Here is a 25,704-nt window from a genome sequence, read left to right on the forward strand (position 1 = left end):
CCTATGGTTAGACTACACACCTACACCCCTAACAATTTCCCCTTTCTCACCTGTATCTATCCGCAGCACTAACATTGCATAACTCCAGAACCACTAACAGAGAGACATTCCCACCTGCACCTCAACATCGTATCTCATCACCATCAACTCCCTATTAACTCGTACCACCACCCAGATTCCTGCATATTCACTGCAACCGTTGTTCAGAACCTCTCAATTTTGTTTCCGTTTCACCTTGTTAGTTTTAGTCTTTGCCATGGACAATAGCAACGCAAGCAGGATGAGCCAGTTTACCTTTGATCAACTCAGTCACAGTGGTGTAGCGGCAAACCCCTACGCTCACGACGCTTTAGTTCCACAAGACCAATCACGCAGCGCATCGACACCATTCTCCTACCTACAAAATTTGGCGGCACCAAATCTTCAGCTTCAGGATCACCAGCACTATGACAACCTCTTTGATGGAGTACTTTTTCCCTCCTTGCCAGAAGTCTCTACGGGCATGGGTTCCAATGTGAACACACGACTCGTACATCATGATGCGTTTGCGCCTTTGGGTGATAGTACGTTGACGGCAGCACCAGCGCTAGCAATAGCGTTACAGCCAAAACGACAGCATCTCCATCCGCCGAATAATACTGGCTTACTTGATTTGCTACCAAGTCCACACGACCTCAGCCAGTCACTTCCACAGAGTAATGTATTCGGAAAGCAGCCGTCAATGAAAGAACCTGAAAACCCAGCGACAACATTCTCCTTCCACCAAGGTCAGACGGAACCGATCCTTCTGCATAGCCTAATGCCGGATAACCAGCATAATTCCAACAGCTTGAGTGATGCAGCACTCTTTCCGTTCCCGCCACAAGTTTCTAAAGGCGTCAGCTCATTTGGAAATATAGGATTCCCTCATGATGTGTTTGCGCCTACTGGCGACACGAATGCGATGGTCGTGTCAAGGCAAGGACGACAATATATTCCAAGTTTACCGGAAATGCCACCAAGTCGTCGTCACGACCTCAGTGAGCCACTTCCACAGAGCACCTTACTTGGGCAGCAGCCGTCAATGAAAGAACCTGATTACTCAGCGACACCATTCTCCTTAAACTCAGGTCAGGCGGAACCACTCTTTCAGCCTAACCTACTCAACAGCTTGAGTGATACAGCAATCTTTCCCTACCTGCCAAAAGTCTCTACCGCTATGCCCTCCGATGTAAATACAGGATTAAATCATGATGTGTTTGCGACATCGCGTGGTAGTGATGTGTTGCTATCACCATCACTAGCGAGAGGCCTACAACAGCAACAACAACATCACAAGCCACCACATATTCCCAGGCTGCAGGTAATGCCACAGCATCACCATGACCTCAGCGAGCCACTACCACCGAGTAACTTACTTGGACAGCAGCCGTCGACAAATGAACTTGAAAAAATTGCCAAAGCAAATATAGTCTGCCCGCAATGCAAAAGGAGTTTCTCTTGTCCGTCGCAGCTCAAAATACACTTGACAGTGCACACCGGCGAGAAGCCATATCCTTGCACAGAGTGTGGACGAGCCTTCAAGCATAAGCGTAATCTAACTGTGCACATCCGAAAACACACCGGGGAGAAGCCACATCATTGCGACAGATGCAACTCACGTTTTTCTCAGCTATCGACACTAACCAGACACAAGAGAACGCATACAGGTGACAAACCGTACAAGTGCACTATCCTGGGCTGTGAACAGGCATTCTCACAGTCCTCCAACCGCAACTGCCATGTGCGTCGCCACAAGGCGAATATGGAGACGCAAACCAAACCTGCCAGTGGATGCAACTAAAGAGACACTGCCCAATTGCCCTCCCATCACCAGGTCAAAAACAACAAAGTCGGCAGGATCTATTAGCAGCAAATAAGAAGATACCAGCGACAGAAGTTTCAGTTTACGGGAGATTATTTCCAATTATGGGCAGGGGCATGCTTTTCACACTGGGGCGCACTGTGCCGAATATGAGCAATAGAAGAATCTGATCACATGTGTGCGTGTGTACGTGTGCCTTCAGTACTACTATTTGGGTATGTACGTTTCGTACCCTCAACTCCCAAAATATGGTGCCACACCCAGACCGCCATACATGCACGTGTACTCGTACTTGCCTAAAAATGCATTTACCGGTGCAGACATCCCTCCACCCTCCGCGATCAAAAACCATCACTTCAGTGATTTATATGATACAAAATAGCATAAAGTTTTGGCTTGTTTTGATACAATGTCAGCTGGTTCGTTTGTGGTTTTTCTCTTTTGCTGTGGTTCCTTTTGCTTCATGTGACTGTTGTCCATGTGGAACGTGGTGTTCGTTTGTTCCGTGTCCTGATTTTTTAGAATGTCATCAATGGGGCAGGTGATGTAGAACGATGTGTTGTTTTTCTGCATGATGACATTCCCCAAACTGTCTATTGCCTCGCATAGATGCGTTATATGAGCATTCGTGATTTTTGAGTTTTCAGTTTTGTCTTTTTGAGTCTTTTTGTTCCTTCCAGTGGAGTTGTTGTCCCTGGTTTCCCGTCATGTCCTTTGTTCAAATACGTTAATGCAAACAAACGAGTGCTCGTCTCCTGTGTCCTGCGCCCCTGGGTACGAATGGCCGTGATACCGTTACAATATGTATCGGTACTCTACGAAGTACTGCATGTCGAAATAGCAATGGGGATGCGGCAGTGCGAATATCAGATGGATTTCTATTTTATCTGACTTCAGCCAAATAAGAAAGATAAAACAGACCGTAGCGTGAATGAAAAACGCAGGGTAGAACTAAGCTATTGGGGGAGTGAATGCAATCCCGACATTGTAAGGTATTAGGTACTGAAGAGCGGAGTACAAAGAGGTCGCAAAAAAGGACACCATCGACATTGGTAGCGGTTCCAAATCTCCCGATCAGCCAGAAGATCTCCCGATTTTTTGATGTTTTTGAAACCTCTCCCGATCTCCCGCCTAACAACAAAAACCTCCGTTTTCTTTGCTACCAATTTTTCGTCAACTTCATAAACCTCAAACAAAGACACCAGCATAGGGTGAATATCAAGAAAAAACACGCACACATGCACTAGAGGCAGCTCTGGTGCTGCCATCAAATTACTATCACCCGGAGGCGCAAACACATCTTGATGTACGAGTTCTGTATTTACAATCGAGTCAATGCCGGTAGAGACTTGTGGCAAGGACGGAAAGGGTGGTGTGTCATGCAGGCTGCTAGTATCCCGGGTGATCCCGCACCAAGTAGTTAGGCTGAAGGATTGGTGCTAGGCCCCAGCGGACATTGCTAACATTATATCTAGCATATTTAGCACATTCTGGAAACTAGCATTACGCTAGCATAATCCCGTACGTTTTGGAGAAAACTAACTAAGGCCACGCCGTTTTTTTCTATGTTTCGCGTCACCTTATTCGATGAAATCAATGAGGGAGGGCGAAAAAAATAAAAATACAGCCATCCAAAAAAAAACAGTGTACGTGCATTGCATGCATTTGTGTACAGTGAAGCGACGCGGCACTGTTCATGTACATTGTACTTGAATACATGAGTGTATCCCCTATGCCATGCTTGTGGTCCAAACACAGGCGGCATGATGATTGTGTGACTTGCGGCCCAGCTTATTACACACATGTACATGTACATGTGTGTGAGCCGAGTACAATCATGCGATAAATAGAACAAATATATAAATTTTGATGCCAACATAATAGTTACGTATAACAATCATGTTCGGGGTTTTTTCTTCCAGCTACCACGCCTTTGCCTGCTGAGTAATAATAATTCTGTGGATCTTGTATATTCAGAATTCAAGCATTATCAGTGCTTTTTTGGAGCAGAATGCGAGTATATTGAAAAGCAGAATCCATCAAATTCTCCAGCATTATCTGCCGGGACCTAAGTCGTACTTCGGAGGTAGGAGAATGGTGTCCGTGCACAGTGTGATTGGTCTTCGGTTGAACCCAGGGAGTCGTAAAATACCGGGAGGCGACACGAGATGCACAACCGCGTCGGATGATTGACTCAGCTCGGGCACGAGTGCTGAGGGAAAAATATAGAATCCCCATGAGGTCAAAGCGGCGCAGGTCATGCGTTCGCTGTTTGGTCCCAAAAATCAAAAAAATAATCCTGCTCCCAAGGAATCGTCCGAGTGTCAGCAGTTGATTTGGTGATTCTAAGTTTGTGCCTTGACGGGGTAAAGGATGATGGAGCTTGACAGAGATGCCTGCCAAAGTGATGAGTCCACCGTGGAAGATGTAGATGACGCCACGTATCCACTTGGTGACCTGAGTTGCGGAGATGTTCAGCTGTGGACTACTGGTGAGATTCTCTCGTCTGCATTTTTTGGTCTCGTCTTGGCCTTGTGAACACGAATGTATAATCTGTAGCATACTAAGCGCCCCAAACTCACCCGAAAAATGGGAGTCTGCCCACGGTGTATTGTCTGTTCACTATGACATGTGACAGTGTTGAAACTGTGACAGGATATTATTTTATTCATGTCCTGAAAATTACGTGTGTACCTAGTATGTAAATTGTTGACATTATATGTAAACCTCCGCCCTCAACCCTTGCTTTGCCTATGTGCAGATCCATGTAAGAGTGGCAGTGCCACAATGGTGTACAGGCCTATGGAAGATGAAATAATCCATGGAATTTGCGAACTGCTGACAATGAGACAGGCGGGTGTTACTGAGGCGATGGAGTCATTCCTGCATGTTATCAGGACACAGTTACACAAGGCATCAGGTTTTGGAAATCTGCTACGCCAGGAAGTGTGCCAGCTGAAGGCATGCAATGGTGCTGGCATTTCGCAAGCATGGCAACAAGTGCTCTCCAGCATCTCAACAGCTTTTCCCAAAGTGAAGCTCTGTATTAGACACAATATGACACAGCTAAAAACAACTGAAGCAGTGACATGTGAATGTTGCACGAGCATGCGTGTGTGTGTGTATGTGTGTGTGTGTGTGTGCGTGCGTGCGTGTGTGTGTGTGCTCTTGTTTCTGGCCTCCAATCGTGCTTGTTCTCGCCGTTGTGGACGGCCTGGGGTGTCCCCTGCCGTCCAGGCTAACAGTGCCTGAGGTGGGGTATTCACCGACAGGAGACTTGGTCGGATAGTTACGATGCCGACACTCTCCTCGTCGCCCCCACCTCAGAGTCCTTCGCGAGGCCTTGCAAGCCCGCGAGTGGAGCAAACTACCGCACGAAGACGACAACTTGGAACGACTCTGAGCATTGGCTCACGGAATGTTTGCTCTGTTGTGGAGAGTGATGGACCAGTTCGAGCGGCCGCCGTGAGAGGAATCGTTTCCGACGATAAGAAAATCTTTCAAATAGTTGAACATCTTGACAATGTGTGTGTTCTCTGCTCTGGTGGAGGACGGTTGTACTTTTCCGGGCTCTTGTTTCTGGCCTCCGTCCGTGCTTGTTCTCGCCGTTGTGGACGGCCTGGGGTGTCCCCAGCCGTCCAGGCCAACAGTGCCTGAGGTGGGGTATTCACCGACAGGAGACTTGGTCGGATAGTTACGATGCCGACACTCTCCTCGTCGCCCCCACCTCGGAGTCCTTCGCGAGGCTTTGCAAGCCCGCGAGTGGAGCAAACTACCGCATGTTGACGACAACTTGGAACGACTCTGAGCGTTGGCTCATGGAATGTTCGCTCTGTTGTGGAGAGTGATGGACCAGTTCTAGCGGCAGCCGTGAGAGGAATCGTTTCCGATGATAAGCCAGATCCATAGCTGCTGGAGATGGCTCTCTCGAACATGGTCCCGCTCGTCGTTCTATATTGTCGGCCCCGTAAGGGGACACGTGACCGTAATGGCAGTGTTTACCAGGACCAGGTGTGTGTATATGTGTGCGGCTGTGCCAAAGCCTAGAGTGTTCATTTGCGGCTGTGGCAGGGACTTCCGTCGGCCCAATGATCTAACTCGCCACAGGAAATACTGCAACTCCTGATGTTATCATTGCATGGAGCAATGGGCATCCAAAGGTCCAAAGGTGTATGTGTGTTGTGCATTGGTGGTCGATTCACATGGCTTTGCCAGTTGTGTGGGTTATACAGTTGTCTGATGCAAGTCTTGATCTGTCTCATTCAGATCTTGTTCGCTATCGTTGCTATAAGAGAAAATCTGTGGGTGCACATCCAGTGCATTTGCAGACTTGCGTTCTTCTCTTGCGACGGGCGTATGCATGGTATGTGTGTGCGTGCGTGTGTGTGTATGCTTCTGTGATAAGTAGATCAAGCAGTATACAGGGTATTTACGGGTATTCGCCTTGAGTGCATTTGCGGATAGTGTGACTTTCGTCGCAGAGAACTTTGCTCAGTCGGTCAGGCGACTCAGCCTTACGTTTCCTGAAGGCAATGTGTTCAGAACACAGTTACTTCAAGTATGAACAGCTATGAACAGTTAAGAAATGACAAATATTGTGTGTAGTTCATGGACCATAATGTGAAACACTTTGAATGCAGAAGAATGAGGATAGTGGCATCAAATGCTGCATAGATTCTGTTTGATATGCTACTTTTTTTCCCTTCCATGAAAAGGTGAGTGCATCATCGATCTTCATCTCGAAACTTCACACAAACCGAGAATGGAACTTGGACAACATGAAGGGGCCATGGGCATGGTGTGTTTAGTGGAGAACTATTCCGAAAACAGGGTGTCATTCGCACTTACTCAATTCAAATTTGAGTACATTTCGTGAATAACTTACCTTGACATTCCGTCGTCTCCAAAGCAGTGAACTTCCCAAAAAAATTAAAAGCCACGGCTCAACCTAAGGTAATGCGTAGTTCGTATCAGAAACAACCAGCTTTCGCTCTGGAGATCCAGAATAGGCCTCGAAGCATAGCAAAAACAATTGAGAAAAAGAAGATGACGACGACGTTTCAATCACGCATAAAATTTCGCGGGTCGAGTGCAGCAATCCTCGGATCGTGAAATGTGTGGCGTGTCGCCTCCCGGTATTTTGCGACTCCCTGGTTGAACCAATCTGTTATGAGTGTAGGTACCTGCCGCTTCATTACTCTGACTGAGTTGATCCAAGGCAAAATAGCTCATCCTGAGTGCATGGCTATTGTCCATGGCCAAGAATTGGTACACAAGTCGAAACATAAAGAAATATTTCAGATTCTAACCAAGCGTTTGTAGTGAATACGCAGGATTCTCGGTGATGGATAGAGTTTTTTTTCAAATGGTTTAAAAGTAGCTGATGGTGATGAGATTCAGTGGTAAGATGCAGGTGAGAATATTTCTCAGTTAGCGGTGCTGAAGTTGTGGGTGGTAAGTGTTGAGGATCGATGCAGGTGAGAAAACGTAAATGGTCAGATTGCAGACTGGCAATAGGTGTCAGCTATGAACAGTTAAGAAATGACAAATATTGTGTGTAGTTCATGGACCATAATGTGAAACACTTTGAATGCAGAAGAATGAGGATAGTGGCATCAAATGTTGCATAGATTCTGTTTGATATGCTACTTTTTTTCCCTTCCATGAAAAGGTGAGTGCATCATCGATCTTCATCTCGAAACTTCACACAAACCGAGAATGGAACTTGGACAACATGAAGGGGCCATGGGCATGGTGTGTTTAGTGGAGAACTATTCCGAAAACAGGGTGTCATTCGCACTTACTCAATTCAAATTTGAGTACATTTCGTGAATAACTTACCTTGACATTCCGTCGTCTCCAAAGCAGTGAACTTCCCAAAAAAATTAAAAGCCACGGCTCAACCTAAGGTAATGCGTAGTTCGTATCAGAAACAACCAGCTTTCGCTCTGGAGATCCAGAATAGGCCTCGAAGCATAGCAAAAACAATTGAGAAAAAGAAGATGACGACGACGTTTCAATCACGCATAAAATTTCGCGGGTCGAGTGCAGCAATCCTCGGATCGTGAAATGTGTGGCGTGTCGCCTCCCGGTATTTTGCGACTCCCTGGTTGAACCAATCTGTTATGAGTGTAGGTACCTGCCGCTTCATTACTCTGACTGAGTTGATCCAAGGCAAAATAGCTCATCCTGAGTGCATGGCTATTGTCCATGGCCAAGAATTGGTACACAAGTCGAAACATAAAGAAATATTTCAGATTCTAACCAAGCGTTTGTAGTGAATACGCAGGATTCTCGGTGATGGATAGAGTTTTTTTTCAAATGGTTTAAAAGTAGCTGATGGTGATGAGATTCAGTGGTAAGATGCAGGTGAGAATATTTCTCAGTTAGCGGTGCTGAAGTTGTGGGTGGTAAGTGTTGAGGATCGATGCAGGTGAGAAAACGTAAATGGTCAGATTGCAGACTGGCAATAGGTGTTGGTGTGCGTGGAAGGTAGAATTAGCAAAAGTGACAAGTCATGGTCGATAGGGTAAGAGTCTAAGGTTGATGGCGTGCTGTTTCCACATGCAAGAGCTGCAATGTAAATGCATGACTCGCACATCATGATGTGTTTGCGCCTTTGAGTTACAGTAATGTGATATCAGCACCAGAGCCAGCAATGGTCTTACACCGAGGAAGACAACATATCCAGTCGCCACATATTTCCAGGTTACTTGCCATACATACCACCAAGACAACAAGTACAAGTGGCGAGTGCAAAATTGCGAAAGTTCGTGCGAAGTTCAAGTACTCGATCACTTCATGATGTAGAACAAAGGTTTGCACGCATTATATTATCATTTCCTTTACTGGCCTAACTTGCTTTTAATACTTCATTACCCACTCTACTCAGTATCATTACCTTCATTACCCACTCTACTCAGTATCATTACCTTCATTGGCCTTTTTATACTTTATTCTCCTGATAGCCCTAGGGTGATAACCCTAACCCTAGGGCTATTACCATGACGATAACCCTAATATTCCGGATGATGATAACCCTATCACCATGGCGATAACCCTAATATTTCTGATAACACCTAAACCTATCACCATGGCGATAACCCTAATAATCCCGATAGCCATAACCCTAATATTCCTGATAACCCTATCACCATGACGATAACCCTAATTTTTCTGGTGATGATAACCCTAATAGTTCGATAGACGATAACCCTAGTAACCCTATCACCATGACAATCCTATTACCATGCCAACTCTACTCTTTTTATGTGTGCAGGTACTACAGATCACAACGGCAACAACAACACTCAGCAAACCCTAATAATCATCTTATATGTGTACAAGTCCTATATATGTCCTAGATCTAGTTGTTACGTGCACAGATCCTATCGTTATTCTTATATGTGTGTGTGCGTACAGGTCCTATATACCCTATTAGCAAATCTTGTTATGTGTACAGATCCTATCGTTATGCTAACCCAATCACCATCGCAACCCCCCATCAACTCTTTGATGACGTCCGTAATAACCCCATCACATACGTGTCTACAGGTACTGGAGAGTCGGTGGAAAAAAATCCTCCCCCCGATTTACCTAACAGCAAGACTTAGTAAACTATTTTACTTACCTTGCATGAATTTATACAACAATTCAATCGGGGGGAGGGTCATGCTCATCACCAGGTAAGATGCACATGTGCATTCACACGCGCAGATGTATGACGATAGTGTTGCAGCTGTAAACGATGAAAAGTTACGAAAAAATAAATCAAACGCTGAAAATTACGAAAAAATAAATATCTGCATCTATATATGGAATCAGACTACGATCCGATAGACATGCAATGGCCGACGATCACATACCTTGCACGAAGCAATGCTGCAAGGAGATGAAGAGGGACGTCCGTCTCTTGTCCGACTAAACGACTAGGCTAAAATAATTCCAGGACTACATGAAAAAAGGAACACCGTCACTACGGAATGATTTGAGGAAATGAAGATTGATTCGATATACGTACACACCACTTGCCCCGACGAGTTTGAAATTTTCAAGTTTGTACGCATCAAACCACAAAGCCAGTCAAAACGAGACCCGCGTGCAGGATACACATCAAAAGCGCGCCCGAACCCTCGCGTACGCAGGTCAAAAGGTTACGAGGAGTGCGCCGTACGCGCGCGCGCTGTCTGCATCAGGGAGTAGTAAAATACTATACTTTTACTACTCCCCGGTCTGCAGCAATCAGAGAGAGTAGCAAAATGTCGATGGTTTCCTACTCCTCGCGATGCTCAGAGTACGCACAGCGTACTCCGATCAGGCGGAAGTTTCTGGAATCAACTAGAACCAACGACAAGTTTGAACGGGTTCAAACAGAACGCGGGCGAAGTACTCTAGATGCTTTTCCTTTTACTTGTTCATAATTTATTTTCCTTCGATGAAGAAAGGTGAAAGTAAGTTTGTTTAGTTGAAAGTACATTTAGCTACAAGATGTCCCAACCAAGCCGAGTGATGCGAATGTTCGAGTTCGAGCTCGAGCATAATGCGAGAATGCTCAGGAACTACGTCTGCAATCTTGGTGCTGGAGAGTACCAGGATGCTAGCGTTTTGTTGCAGCTGATGGACAGGAGCCTCAGTGAGCTGCTTCGCGATGACGTCCTCGAGTTTGGGAGATACAAAGTAGCTATTGTCCTTCAACTGCGCTTGTTGAAGCAGGATGGTGTCACCGGTGACAAGGTGTTCATCAGCTTCTTCGTGCGCACGCGAACCACCATCATCCTGAATGATGATGATGTTCGGTACAAACTGGATAGTGCTGCAGCAGAGATCGATGCTCAAATCGATGAGTTTGTCCGGAATGGATCGGGGTGGATCGTGGATCACGTCGAAGCCGTATATCTGGAATTGTCGAAATTTGTGCCGATGGGAGGTGGAACGTTCATCCAACTCCCCCAGCACATCAAGGCTAAGACAGCCTGCCTCAACATCATCAGCAACGACAATCGATGTTTGCAGTGGGCTCTGCTGGCTGCAAAACATCACGAGGATGTCGGTGCAAACTACAATCGTGCAACGAAGTACGTTCCATACGTCGACGAGCTGAACTTTGCCGGTGTAGAGTTTCCAGCTAGTATGTGTGCCATCACGACGTTGGAGCAGAACAATGCCGATCTCGCCGTCAACGTTTTCGGCATATCGGATGATGGGAAGACTGTCGTTCCGCTTCGTCTGACCAGAAAAGGCGATCCTCAGGAAGCCATCAATCTGCTCCTGTTTTCTGGTCAAACTGAGGACGAACGTAACGTGCAGCACTGGGTGTTCATAAAGAACATGGGTCGGCTGGTAGCCAACAAAAGTCGTCGTGGGCGGAAGGTGTGCTACCGATGCCTGAACGTGTTGAGCACTCAGGCAGCTCTGGAGAGTCACCAGCTGCATTGTAAAGACCATCTCATCGCGCGGGCGGTGATGCCGCAGAAGGGTGAAAAGCTGCGTTTCACGCAGTACGAGAAGCAGCTTCGTGCACCGTATGTGATTTATGCTGATTTCGAGAGCATCATCACACCTCATGCTGAGCCTAAAAGCATTGGGGGGAAGACGAAGCAGCACTCGGAGCACATACCCTGTTCTGCCGCATACATCGTCGTGCGCAGTGATGGCACCGTGACTGATACGTTCCAGCATACGGGCGAAGATTCAGTAGAGCAGTTCCTGACCTCCCTGGAACTGCAGGAAGTTTCCATTCGTGAAGACTTGGAGAATCGTCGCCCTATGAACCTGACGCCTGATGAGGAGGCTGGTTTTCTCAGCGCCAGGGATTGCTGGATATGTAAACGTCGTCTCGGAGGGGATCGTGTGCGTGACCACGATCACATGACGGGTGCGTTTCGCGGAGCAGCGCACAACTCCTGTAATCTTCAGCTGCGCATCGTACCCGGCAAGGTGAACATCCCGGTGGTGTTCCACAATCTCAAGGGGTACGACGCGCATCACATCGTCAGTCATCTCGGTAAAACGAAGATTGACGAAGTGACGTACCAAGATGCTGGAGACAAGGAGCACACGGAGGAGCGCGGCTCCATCAACATCGTTCCGTCCAACACGGAAAAGTACATCGCTATGATGTGGCGGCAGTTCGTGTTCATCGACTCGTACGCTTTTCTCAGCACTTCGCTGGATAAGCTTGCGAAGGCAACACCTGGAGAAGCGTTCGTCCGCATGCGTGATCTGCATGGGGGAGATCCCGAGAAGACGGATCTTCTGCTTCGGAAAGGTGTATACCCGTACGAGTACATGGACTCGTTCAGCCGCTTCGACGAAGAGAGTCTCCCCCCACGGGAGAAGTTCTACTCGTCGCTGTCCGAGGCACACATCACCGATGACGAGTACCGTCACGCGCAAACCGTCTGGAACAGGTTTGATTGTGTCACTCTGCGTGATTATCATGATCTTTACCTGAAGACGGACGTGTACTTGCTGGCGGATATATTTGAGAACTTCCGCACCACCGCCATCGCCACGTACTCGCTAGATCCGGCCAACTACTATACGCTGCCCGGGTTTGCGTGGAGTGCGCTGCTCAAGGTGTCCGACGTCAGTCTGGACCTGCTGTCTGACGTGACGATGCACACCTTCATCGAGCACGGCATCCGCGGTGGAATCAGCATGAGTGTGCAGAGGTACGCCGAGGCTAACAACGATCTTATCCCAGACGGGTACGATCCCTCGAAGCCTATGACGTATCTGCAGTACGTCGACGCAAATAATCTGTACGGCTGGGCCATGCAGTAGCCCCTGCCCATCGGCGACTTCAAGTTCGTGGAGGACATCAGCGATGATCTCGTGGACGACATCGTCATGACGCACCCCCACGATTCGCCTGTGGGATACATCGTGGAGTGTGATCTCACGATTCCCGATGGTGTGCACGATGCGCTAAACGAGTATCCTCCTTGCCCCGAGAATATGTGCGTGACGGACGACATGCTGTCGCCGCATCAGCAGCAGCTGGCGCAACAGCTCGGCTTGGGCAAGCAGAAGGAGAAGAAGCTGATGCTCACTCTGCTGCCAAAAACCCGCTACGTGTGCCACTACGTAAATCTGCAGGCGTACGTGGCGCTTGGCGTGGAAGTGAGTGAAGTGCATCGCGTCCTCCAGTTCACGCAGCGTCCGTGGATGCGCTCGTACATCCAGCTGAACACCGATCTGCGTACGAATGCTGCATCGGAGTTTGAGAAAGATTTCTACAAACTCATGAACAATGCAGTGTTTGGCAAGACGATGGAGAACGTCCGTCGCCGCTTGAACCTGAAGCTTGTCCGCTCGGAAGAAGAGGTGGACAGGCTGCGGCGTGCCATCGTCAAGCCAACGTACAAGCGCAGTATCGTGTACGACAACGACCTGGTGGCGGTGGAGTTCTTCAAGTGTAAAGTTCACTTGAACAAACCTATATACGTGGGTTTCTCCATCCTAGAGTTGTCGAAGGTGCTGATGTACAGCTTCTTCTACGACACTCTGAAGCCACGCTATGGTCAGAACGTACGGCTGTGTTACACGGACACCGACTCGTTCATCCTGCAGTACGCCACGGCCGACCTGTATGCGGACATGAGTGACATGATGGATCAGTACGATACGTCCAACTATCCGACTGACCATCCTCTGCACTCCCTCGCAAACAAGAAAGTCGTCGGCAAGTTCAAGGATGAGCTGGGTGGACGCATCATGAGCGAGTTCGTGGGGCTTCGCTCAAAGATGTACGCGTACACCGGCGAAGAGTCAGCAAAGCGTGCGAAGGGTGTGAAGAAGTCCGTCGTGAACGATACTCTGCAGTTCTCGACGTACAAGGACTGCCTTCTACGCGATCAGCAGAGCATCGAGAGAGAGATGAATGTGCTGCGCAGCCGGAATCACCACATCTATGGTGAGACCATCCGCAAAGTGGCGCTATCACCGTTCGATAGCAAGAGGTACATCCTCGACGACGGTGTGAGCACACTTGCATATGGACATTATAAGATACCGGCATAACACATCTTAGCGTAGCGGCAGACCATTCGCTCACTTCATGAAATACATAGTGTTCTCATAATATTTTATTCTCACAATATTTTATTCTTACGCAACCGATTAACTTGAGATTTTCTTAACCACTCATCAAACTTGGCTGGATAGCCTTTGAAAGATACTAGAGATGTATTGCGCTTCGTTTTAATCACTTTGTTCAGTCTCAGTCCGGTTTCTTTAGCTCGCTGCAATTCATTTTCATAGAAACCGCCTGTAAGTTCTTCACCTTTTAGATCTTCCAACTGATACGTAACCGGATCTGTGAATAGAACCTTCCTGATCTGAAACACTTCCTCACTCCAATTTGGCGTGTAACCTTTTTCAAAGTGACCTTTCTGTTTCGAGATGCGAACCTTCGCTCCTGTGTGATACTTGGGGGGTTGATCTGTCTGGCGTGTTGCGATGCGAATGTTTTTTCCATGAGCAGCTTCGCTCGGGGTTTGCGAGATGACTCTGTGCTTGGTAGTGTTGTAGCTGTGCAGTAGCCTGGGTAGCACGTCGACGTATTTGTACGTTCCGGTTTCCGTAAAGTGTTTCCACATCCTGCTCTTCAGGGTACGGTTGAAGCGCTCGATAACGACGGCCTTCCCCTCGTTGTTAGTGCTGTAAATGTCGATGTCATTTTCACCTCTCCACACGTTCATGGACGAGTTGTAGAATTCCTTTCCTCGATCTACCCATAACTTTTTAGGAATGCGATCGGACGTGTTGACAATTCGGCGAAAAGCATCTCTGACTTCGATGCCTGTTTTACGCTTCAAAGGAATGGCCCAAGCATAGCGAGAGTACAGGTCGATGACGGTGAGGAGAAATTTATAGTTTTGATTCTGTCGTGCGTAAGCTTGCATGTCGACGAGGTCAGCGCTCCAAATTTCATCCACGCCAGTGCTTCGAACGGAGCGTCGTCTGAAATGGATTCGTCTCGGCCGATGCAGTTCTTTGGCAAGCTGATGCCAGTCGGTGGGCTTTCGCCCGCTGACCAACCTATCGAGTTCCCTCTCCCACTCGCTCTCAGCCATTGTAGATAAATATTGAGTGAAATTATTTTCTGATCCTATGATTCATTAGATCGGTGAGACTTTTGACGTTCCGTCTCACATCTCGACCGAACACGCCTGTTCTGAGCATGCACTTGATGATGTGAACCCTACGCAATTGCTCGTTGACTACATGGAACAGTAGCAAATGCCATGTTTGACAATGGATCCGATTTCCAGCTGACTATCATTTCCAGTGCATACACACTTTTTCTTTCCTTCTTTTTTTCTCTCTTCGCTACCTTGTCATTGGGAAGAAATTCCCGTTTGGATTTTGCGAAGTAAAACAAAGTTAAAAAAAAAAAAAAAAAAAAAAAAAAAGAATCTCGTCGTTATGACGTAAATTCGATCCGAACATTTCTTTAAAAAAGAGAAGGGTCTGCGTTACGCCAAAGGTGAGAAGATGAAGACCTGCTAGAATACAATACCACCCACAAACAGAACTTTGGGAATGCTGTATCGATTGAGTTGTTGTGATCAAATCGTACTTGTATGGGGGAAATCTACTCGCAATGGAGCGGTGAAAGTCCACCTCATCATAATCGACCCCGATATCATGTAAGCTTCTGCCAAAGCTATCGAAGATGATAATGCACCGCCCGTCCCGGTAGATCGTTATCCAATGATGTCCGCCTTCAGGGGGGCTGGTGGTCGATGAGTGCACGTTGTCCGTGTTCACTATGCAGAACTGACCGGTATCCAAATGTGGTAGGTGGTCATATGCACCGACGCCCCGAAAGGCGCGGACATCTTGCAGAACATGATTGATATCATGATTTGTTAGAGCATAGTTCAAAAACACCTTCTCCATGGTACGCTCCTTACGATTTGATAGTTTTTTTTTTTTTAAATTATTATTATTATTATTATTTTTTTTTTAACAGCTACGGTATGGTCTTGCCCGCAAGGATTTCCTGGACTTTTTTTCTGGTTCTTGTATTGGTTTTGAACAGTTGATGAGCGAACCCTTCATCACTAGTCAGACTACTCTGGATTGGTTTCATGAAATCGTTAACGTTTACGTACTTTGCTTCGTCCGAGGCCGCATAAGCCTGTCGGAGAGCATCGAGAGTTGGAAATTTATCATATGCGCTACTAACCACGCTGGACAGCATCTCGAGGCTAGCGACTTTAGGGCCTAGATTTACGAAATTGAACTTATCCTTGAAAGTCTCCGCCATTACTCTGAAGGGGTATCGAGCGAGGTATTGTTGTGACACTCGATTGACCAACACCTTATAGTCGTGAGCAGTTTCCGATTCCAATTGCTCTATGTGACGCTCGACAATGCTTCGATAATGTTCGCGATCCTGCTCATACAACCTCAGCAGAGACGTTCTGTTTGTGAAGTATGGGCTTTGTAGGAATTCCCCAGGTATATCCTTTTCTTTGAGCAAATTATCCATCAGCTGAAGAGTCCATAGGTCGAATTCGTGAGGGCGACTCAATCCCCATGAACTGGCAGAAGATGCCGTCGTCACTGTGCCAGCATCAGCTCTTTTCCTTCGCGCATCCGAACGAGAATCTCGTATCTGGCCGCTGCTACCATCGTAGTTGAGGATGGTCGATGCGATCGCATTTCTCACCGAGTCGTACCCTATCAGATCCGGGTTGTGCTTGAAGACATCCTCGTAAAGCCGTTTGATCTGAGCATCTTTTTGCAGCTCCAAAAGACTGACATTTTCCAGCGGATTTCCGGGTACGTTGGAAAGAACTTTTTTGGCATTTTTCAGAAAAGCGTTGTAGCTGTTACCTCCCTTCTGCGTCATCGGGGGAGCGGTGCCCAAGACTTCCCAAGTCCTGCGCCTCTTCACTATTACGTATTCGGGGTGCTCTTGAATGTGTTTTAGAACGAGAAGTCGTTTCTTCTTCGGTATTCTGAACAAACCCTTTTTATTTATAGCCCTTATAGTACTGGGTAACCCCGATGAAAATTGTACGAGTAAGTGATCCATGACTCGCACCGGACGTACTCAAATGTATACGAGGTTTTTTTTTTTTTTTTTTTTTTTTTTTTTTTTTAAATTGGCCAAAATTTGCGCTAGATTTTGGGGTGGTCTTCAGGCTAAAATTTAGGCTAAGATTTAGGCCAAAAGTGAAGAAGTTTACAAAATAGACCGATTCATTCGAAATTAACTTTATTGCTTTCTCCATCACAATAAGTTGAGTAGGTGTTCTTAGAACAGTCTATGGCAAGAATTGGTCTCTGACACATAATCAACAGCTTTTCATAAAGTTTGAAAGTCAGCGCAGATTTTACCGATGAGCCGCCAAAAAGCGTATTCAAATACCGCTTGATGTTACTCCTGTCGGTGAAGCGAAACAAGTACAGGAAATTAGCGTTGATCTTCATATCCTTCATGTTGTCGAAGCTCTGGGAAAGGAAAAAGACGTTCAGCTGATGATGATGACTGTACATCGTGAAAAACTTGTAGAGACATTCTCGCTGGCTGCCGTGCTTCAACCCCATAATGCGTATATCGTCTATGATCACGTAGGTTTGAGGTTCCAATTCCATGTCTTCGATGCACTCCGGCATGACGGAGTAGTGCTTGAAGGACTTTAGACCTTCTAGATTGTACTGATCAGCTGGCGTGTTCGAAATGACTACGAGCCGTTCGGGCTTCACTTCACTCAAGAGCTTCCTCATGAAGTAGGATTTACCCATGTTGCTTTGACCTAAAAACATCACATTCTGACCCCATTGCTTCAGGGCGGGTATGAGTTCCGAAAACCACGGCTTCCTTTCGAACTTCAATCCGGGCATTTTCAACCCGCTCGTGTGCACGGATGTCGATCGTTTCGGTGTACCCTCGCTTGCATCTTGTCGTGAGTCGCGTTTCAATGCTCTTCGTCCGCTGCCGCTCACCTTGTTTACGACCCTCGACGGCTTGGAAAGTAGAGAAATGAAATCCATGCTTCCTGCACTACTAGTTGATGTTGCGCAGTATTTTTTGTGCGAAAAGGCTTTCAGGACGGGTCATACCGCCGCTACCTGCAATCGATGAAATTTTATCAAGACCCGTGTCGAGTCCGGCGTCCAAACCTTGCGTCAGGCGACTTTGAAGTCCTTCTCGCATGTCATCGGACAGACCCATGCGGCTGGCCTTGTTCATAGCCTTGTTCAACAGCGCAGTCCCGGCTCTCGTACCGAGGTTTTTCACCAGCGCTCTACCGGTGTCGCTCTTTAGCGCTTTAGCACCAAATCGTGCAGCTTTCTTCAAAAAGCTTCCGAATCCTCTTCCTCGAATTCCCGGCGTCCTCCTTCTCCTTCTCCGGCCCCGAGTTCTCCCGCCTCTTTGAGGTAATCTGGTTGCGGACTTTTTCATCTGCACGTTCAGGACACCTTCGTTCACCGAACTCCCCCCGGAATGGGATGAGAGACCCCCTCTCTGAGTTAACATTTGTAACATTACCGGATCCATCATGCTGCTGCGAGTCACGTCTCTCGTAGATCTAGCACCTCCGCTGTTTGATGGAGGACGTGGAATGGTACGTAAATCACCCCCCGCATACATTATTCCGACTATCGCTTCATTAATGTTAGTGATAAATTTTTTTTTTTTTAATTTTTATTTCCATATTTTTTAAACAACTTCGTACTTGATACCCTGATCCTTGCTGAACGTGTACATGTACTTGTCGAGGCAGAGCAGGTTGGCCTTCAAGCTCTTGTTTTGTCCGCTACCGGGTGCTCGGACGGGAGCATCCCGATTGTCGGTGAACTGATAGTCGATGCTCAAATTACCGCGCAGCTTGGGGTTATCCAGATGCTTGTCTAAATTCAGACTGATCGGTATCATAAAGTACGTGTTGCAGAAGTCCTTGGAATCGATGGGAACCTCTTTCCGATAGCCTTTCCCGAAAAAGTTTTGAACCAGAGACAGAGCACGAAGATACGACGATTTATCAGGATCGTAGTATCCGTCTCCAGCACCTAGCGCCCACTCAAATCGCAGGGGGCTATCGAACACCGGTTCGTCGTTTACCATCACGCGAAGCTGCGTTAAACCTCCATGTACCATTGCTAGACGATTGGAGCAATTATACGCATTATTTCCGTATGCACCGGTCGGAGTTTTCCCCAAATCAAGATCGGTAAAGAAGAGAATCATTCTTCTGGGGATGTCGGCATTTTGCAGAATCTCGATCGTTCCCTGCGCATCAGAAATGGTTTTTTGCACGAGTCTGGGGCACCACGTGTGATAGTATAGCTCTCGAGGTAACGTGATCTTGTCGGCCATGTCTGGATCCAATCTGTACGTAGCGTACACCAAATCCAGCTGTTCCAGATCAATTTGTACCTCTTTCAAACGTGTAGCATCTGCAGCGCCCAAGCTCGAAGCGATTACGTAGCGCGTAAGCTCTTGTTGCGGGAGATCGAATCGTATTTTGACTTGAGTGTTGGGAGGAAGCCAGGAGTCGTCAGCGTTGAAGAACGGAACGAATGGCCTCATTTTAAATTGATATTTTCCTTCGGTCACTCTCCTACCGTTGGACTCGACTGCATCCCCGTATCCCGTCTCCGAAGTAAGATGCATCGTAGGAGTTCTTTTCAAACCACGATTCGCATCAAAGTCTGGAGCCCCAGCATCGGCACCAGAAGCATTTGTCGCGAACGCATAACCTCGCTTCCGATTCTTCCCATACTGATATTGTCCGAGATCGATATCTTTTATTCCTAGTGCGGGGTCTAGTTTTTGAAGACCGTACACGTCCTTGTCCGTATAAGCCAGCCTATCAGGATCGCTTTCCATCATGCTGAGCAAATGTTGTACAATTTGAAAATCGGATACTTTGCTCGATTGCGTGACCTCGATTCCGTTAATCTCGACGTGCATGTTCTTGAACCAAGAAAAGGCGGGAGACGTCGTACACACAAACTTTCCCCAAGCGGCATCGGCCTTGTTCTTGATCGTATACTTTAATTTCACTAGAAAATAGCTTTCGTTGAGGGCTAGCAAATTTGGTGTGGAAATGTTGATTTCGCTGTTGAGCGAAGGAGGGGTGGCATTATCAGAATCGAAAAGACGGACGCTGCGACCACCTTCCAAGAGTGTGACTTTACGCTCGCTACGTTCTTTTATCGACCCTTGCACGATATTGGTCTTGGACAGGAGACCCGTGAAGGCCTCCGGACCCCTGGGGGTGAACACTTCCTGAGCCATTGCACGACTCTGGTCTCTTGAACAGAGGGAAGAATTTTTTTATTATTTTTTATTAAATTTCACTTAATCGGACGTATGCGCATGTCCAGATAAATGGGAAAACCGGTTGAGATATACTCCCCCGTGTTATACTTTAACCAAAATGATATGGAATTGAGATTCTCATACGGGAGCATGATGCGCTCGTCAGCATTGGAAAACACGTAGTTGTTTACACCGTGTTGCGTTATAATGGGAAAAGCTTTCAGCAGACGAGAATCCGTGTTGTTCTCGTACTCGATAGAATGCGGTATGCTATCCGTGTAGAGGAGGACTTGACGCACTCCATCGCTGAGATCTACTGGATAGGGAAACTCACCACCCGGTGCTTGGATGGTATGTTCACCCTTTCCCAAGTTCCCGATGCCGAGGACTTGATTCGGTGAATTGCTGTCAAACACCACTCGAACCCCCTCATTCATAGCGAGACTAAATTTCCCGGTTGCACGCGAATAACTAAACGTTACGTTGTTCAAGCTGCGTTGATTCAGGCGTGCATTCAACATGTCACGCAACTGTTCCGCGGTCTCGTACGTTCCAGTGAGCAGAACTAGGGTGTGATCTCTTTGACGAGGTTTTTTCGATTGCCCTGGGGTGTCAACGATTTCGATCCGGATTTTCTTCGTTCTCGAGGTGATGTTATCTCGATGTAATTCGAACTGGGCACCCTCCAGACTAATCGTTTTATTACGGGAATCAAATTCTCGTATGCCCAACGTAAAATGTGGCGTGTAGAGTCCATCGGTCACACCTGTCGCATTGTTCACGGCCGTGAGAATAACGGACATGGTGGTGTTATTCTGAAGGTTTTACGAGATACAGAGCTTTATAGATCCAAGTTTCTCCGATAGTAAACGGTCCGACGGTCGACGAATTCAAGCTCCTGGTGATGTGCATCCAAGGAATCGAATCTTCAGACTCTGTCTTGAGGAAAGTAAATACTCCGGGGACTTGCTTCGCATCCAACCATACTACACGTTCAGGAGCGCGCGTTTCCCAACATTTCACCAGCACTGCGTACGAAACAAACTGAGAATTCGGAGGTCTTAATCCTTCCAAGAGGATGTCGCTACCCCAGTAGTTACCTGTCAAGTCTGCAGTGCGCTCTATAAGTAGGGGAGAAAAAATTCCTTCGATATCTCTCCGAAGATGTAGCATACGTTTGGTGTTTTCGCTGACGTTATCGGTCGCTTCCATCATGGCGGCTCTGAGGGAAGCGGTTTGCTCTTGTAATGTTGATGAATCTACTTTATTCTCTACGGCATTGCGAACGTGCTCCACCATTGCACCGCGCGTTACAGCGCAAGTAACGCTCCTCACGTCATCACCCATAAAACATACGGCGTTGTAGCCCATGTTGAGTCGTGCATCCATAGAAATTGAACCATCTCTGCGGATGGCATTTTCTTTCAAGTCTGACAACTCTTTGGCTAGATCTTCAGCTGTTGCAGGATCCCAGGGGGAGGTGTATGCGCTTTGCGTTTGATTTTTCCACATGAGCGCCATTCTTGATTCCGTCGACCGTGATCGTTGGTACATCAGTTTGATAGCAGTATTTATTTTTTAAGCTATGATTCTGTCCCTCGCTCTTTGCAGCGCCTGCTCCGCTCTAAGATAGTCTTGCTGCAACTTCATATTCCCAGGAGATCTTTCGTGCGCCTTCTTTGCTCTGACATAGGCTTGATACAGCTTCTTTATCTTAGGGGACAACCATCGACCCTCATGCTTTTTCCGATGTCCAAAGACTTTTTTCAGCTTATCGATAATCTCCGGTGCATTCTCAATAAGTTTCATGCCTATCTCAAGACCTGCTTCGGCTCCTTCACCGCCCCCATACTGCAGTCGTCTGCGACGCCCCCGTCGTCTAGCCATCTTTACACCAAGAACACGTCTCTCGATAGTAGTAGGATTAAATATTTTTATTCAAATTGTATAGGAATGATATTGCTATACATCAAAGACTTCGATGACGTCATCATCCACCTTCTGAGAGTAGGCCCACAGACCGTACAACTTGGAGAGAAGCGGTGTCACGTCGTCAAACTCGACCTTTTCGTCCAGCGATGGATTGATCGGTCGGAGTTGAGTATCGGCAGAGTCTGCCGGACTGCAACAGAGCTTGACTTTCAACAGGCCTCGGTCGGAGCAGGTTATGGCCGAGACGTAGATGTTGACGGGGATGGTGGCTTGCAGGTGTTGATGAAAGTACTGCATTGCGGCCTGATGACGACTGCTCTTCTCGGATCTGACGTTCATGAAGATTCTCGTCCCGCTTTCCGTCTGTTGACCTCGTTGCATCGGGTAGAAATTCGTCTTCATGCAGGTGATGAATCCCGCGTCTAGAGAAGCTCTGAGGCTCGGCACGGTGGTGAGGATGGCTTTCAGGATCTCTTCCGTGCTCTCGTTGATCTGCAGATACAGGTTAGGTTCCGGCTCTCCGGTCACGCATGGTGATGCTTGCACGCGTGCTGTCGGAATGGCACCCGTGGGAAAGTACGACTTCCAGCTCGAACCGTCCGGTGCCAAGTACTTCTCTCCACGCTTGACGTATTTGACTTGAATTCCTGCAAACAGTCCTTCGGCAATGAGCAGTCTCGTAAACGGCATCGTCGTGGGGTGAGGATCTGATCCGTTGCTGCCAAGGTATTGACGTGTCGGAGACTGTGGGGTCTTTGGCTGTCTCGGCTTCCGACCACCCTGCGCCGATTTGCTGCGCTGATACGTTGGGAGGCATGTCGACGATGAGAGAATAATAGAATGTTTAGACTGTATCACCCCTTACATACTGTCCCCAGACGCGCTCTTGTCGGGGCATGTCTTTGACCCGTCTCGACATGTCTTTGACCCGTCTCGACATGTTGACGTACGTCTTCGTCATGTTGCTGGGTGCTGGGGCCCGGCTGCTGGCCCGGCTGCTGGCCCCCGGCTGCTGGCCCCCGGCTGCTGGCCCCCGGCTGCTGGCCCCCGGCTGCTGGCCCCCGGCTGCTGGCTGCCCGGACGTGCCTCCGGCACGCGCTGCCTGGCTGCCCGGACGTGCCTCCGGCACGCTCGAACGTGTCTCTGTCGTATCGATGGCTGTCGATCGCATGCGATTTTCGCAAAGTCGTATAGGATGCACTGCAAGTCCTGATGCTGCGAGTGAAAGTTGTCGATCAGATGGGATAGAGTGTGCGTCTCCCAGCAATAGGCGTCGACGATAGAGAGTAGAATTTTAGCATCGGCGTCGCTCAGGTGGTATAGATTTTTACGAGCGGTCGTCACGTGTTGCGGTGTGAGCTGACGCGAACTCTCCATGAAATGAAGACACGAAAGGAGAGAAAAACTCACCGGCAAGGGTTTGAACATTCGCGCAAACCGTAGCCAGGAAACGTTGCTGCGTGGAAGGAAGGCGCGTAAACGCTTCTGAACGATATAATTGCAATCGAACAGGAGACACGATAGTGCAATAGCATAGTTGAGACTTTTGTACAAACAGGATTTCTTCAGAGAATGTAACGTTTCTTGCAGGGGATGAAGGTTGAAGTGAGCTGAGAGAAAGTCACCAATGTTTGTTTTCTTCAGAAAACTAATCAGATGCCTGTCGACGCCTAGAAGGCGCTGTCGAGATTGATAGCATCTTTTTTCTGGCATGCACCGCTTTTGAAAATCATGCTCCGGTGCGTACACGTGCTGATCGATCACGTGCGCACACGACGTGCACACGTAGTGTCCATCTATCACTGCCTCGGTCACGTGATTGCAACCATCGTCACGTGTCGGAGAGCCCTTTGGCTGCCGAACGTAATTGATGAGCGCATCGAATTGATCACACAGATCCATGATGTTTGGGAAATGGCGCCGATGCACCGCCTGCATCCGTCTATAATGCAGAGCCGCCGAGTGTTTATTGGTCGTAGGAGTCGGTATAAAAAGACTCTGCTTGCTTTCGCCATGCATCATTACGCTCAATTCGTCAGCAGGGTTGCATGCAATTTTCATGCTCTCGTCATCATGTCTGCCTCGTGCTCCAACATCTCGTGCGGACTTTCGGAGTTTGTGCATAAATTTGAAGGTGCTAACTATGATAAAGCCGTATACTTCCACCCGAACGTGAATAAGATCGGACAAGATGCGTGGAGAATCGACAGCGGAGATATCAAAACCTATCTCAAGCCCCTGGTAGGTGAAGAGACCATCATCTGGGCGGGCATTTACAAAACTCCCATGTGGTACCTTCAACCGACAGATTTTATTGCTTTCCACGCTTTCGTCGTCTTTCAAACGAGAAACTGGTGGTGGTCTGCGGAAAAAACAACCGACGGTGTCAGCATATGCAGAGGCAAGACTCGTTCAAGCGTGAGATCTTCCTATCGAAGCACCAATCGAAAAACTCCGATAGAGGAGATTATTGCTGACAAATCACATGTAAATCTGCAGGATCTGATAGATTTCCTCTACGACTCCAATCTCGTCAAGGGTATTTACAACGTTGTAACAAACAACTGTCATACGTTTGCCTCCACTCTGTTCAACGAACTTGCAGCTACCCACTACGTCAATCATATCGCACTTCGGCATGCCAAACCCATCGACTCGGAGCATGCAATCGAATGAGTGCTCGACCCCCATCCAGACACACACACATTTAGCACAGATATGTTGATTTTAAAATGTTTAATTATAATTTCAGTAGATCATTCTCAGCTTGTATGAGTGTAATAACGCTGTTGGCCGGTATTTCCCCGTAGTATGAGGTCAGCTTCTCCGTATAATGTTGAAGATGTCTTGACGTTGCAGAATGATCTTTCATTTCTTCTATTGTTCGCCATTGGTTGTCGCTGCATGGAAGGAAACACATCAAAACATGTATAAGATCTCTGGTATTTCAAATAAAGAGAATTGCACGACAGATTACTTACCAAGAACACAGAAACAGAGGCTGGAGACCGGCCTCCAGCTTCCTCCTGTGGTTTTTAGACCTCAGGTGGTCCACGAACGGCTGGAGGCCGGTCGCGGTCTTTCCACATGCCGAGCAAGAAAAAAGCATCTTGATGATGGTTGAATGGGACTGATCAAGGTGAATCCAATCACTTTTATCCCCGCCCAGTTGTTCGTTGGTTGAAGGGTGCGCGCGCGCAGTTCAACATTAAAACTCTGCGCGATGATCAAGGAGCCCGCCGCTCAGGATGTGAAGCGGGTAAAGCGGTCCGCGGGTTCTAGTTGATTCCAGAAACTTCCGCCTGATCGGAGTAGGAAACCATCGGCATTTTGCTACTCTCTCTGATTGCTGCAGACCGGGGAGTAGTAAAAGTATAGTATTTTACTACTCCCTGATGCAGACAGCGCGCGCGCGCGTACGGCGCACTCCTCGTAACCTTTTGACCTGCGTACGCGAGGGTTCGGGCGCGCTTTTGATGTGTATCCTGCACGCGGGTCTCGTTTTGACTGGCTTTGTGGTTTGATGCGTACAAACTTGAAAATTTCAAACTCGTCGGGGCAAGTGGTGTGTACGTATATCGAATCAATCTTCATTTCCTCAAATCATTTCGTAGTGACGGTGTTCCTTTTTTCATGTAGT

General features: G+C 47.7%; 2 protein-coding genes across 2 annotated transcripts; both read left to right on the forward strand.

Annotated features, from left to right (window-relative positions):
• The first annotated feature begins 209 nt into the window (after positions 1–209).
• Positions 210–2,575, forward strand: LOC135830980 (protein krueppel-like). Its single transcript, XM_065343224.1, has one exon. The coding sequence runs from the start codon at positions 257–259 to the stop codon at positions 1,820–1,822; it is 1,566 nt and encodes a 521-aa protein (XP_065199296.1). The 5' UTR covers positions 210–256; the 3' UTR covers positions 1,823–2,575.
• A 7,815-nt stretch (positions 2,576–10,390) lies between these two features.
• Positions 10,391–12,628, forward strand: LOC135805385 (uncharacterized). Its single transcript, XM_065319416.1, has one exon. The coding sequence runs from the start codon at positions 10,391–10,393 to the stop codon at positions 12,626–12,628; it is 2,238 nt and encodes a 745-aa protein (XP_065175488.1).
• The last annotated feature ends 13,076 nt before the right edge of the window (positions 12,629–25,704 follow it).

This window comes from Sycon ciliatum, chromosome 1, assembly GCF_964019385.1.
Source record: "Sycon ciliatum chromosome 1, ocSycCili1.1, whole genome shotgun sequence".
Taxonomy (NCBI): domain Eukaryota; kingdom Metazoa; phylum Porifera; class Calcarea; order Leucosolenida; family Sycettidae; genus Sycon; species Sycon ciliatum.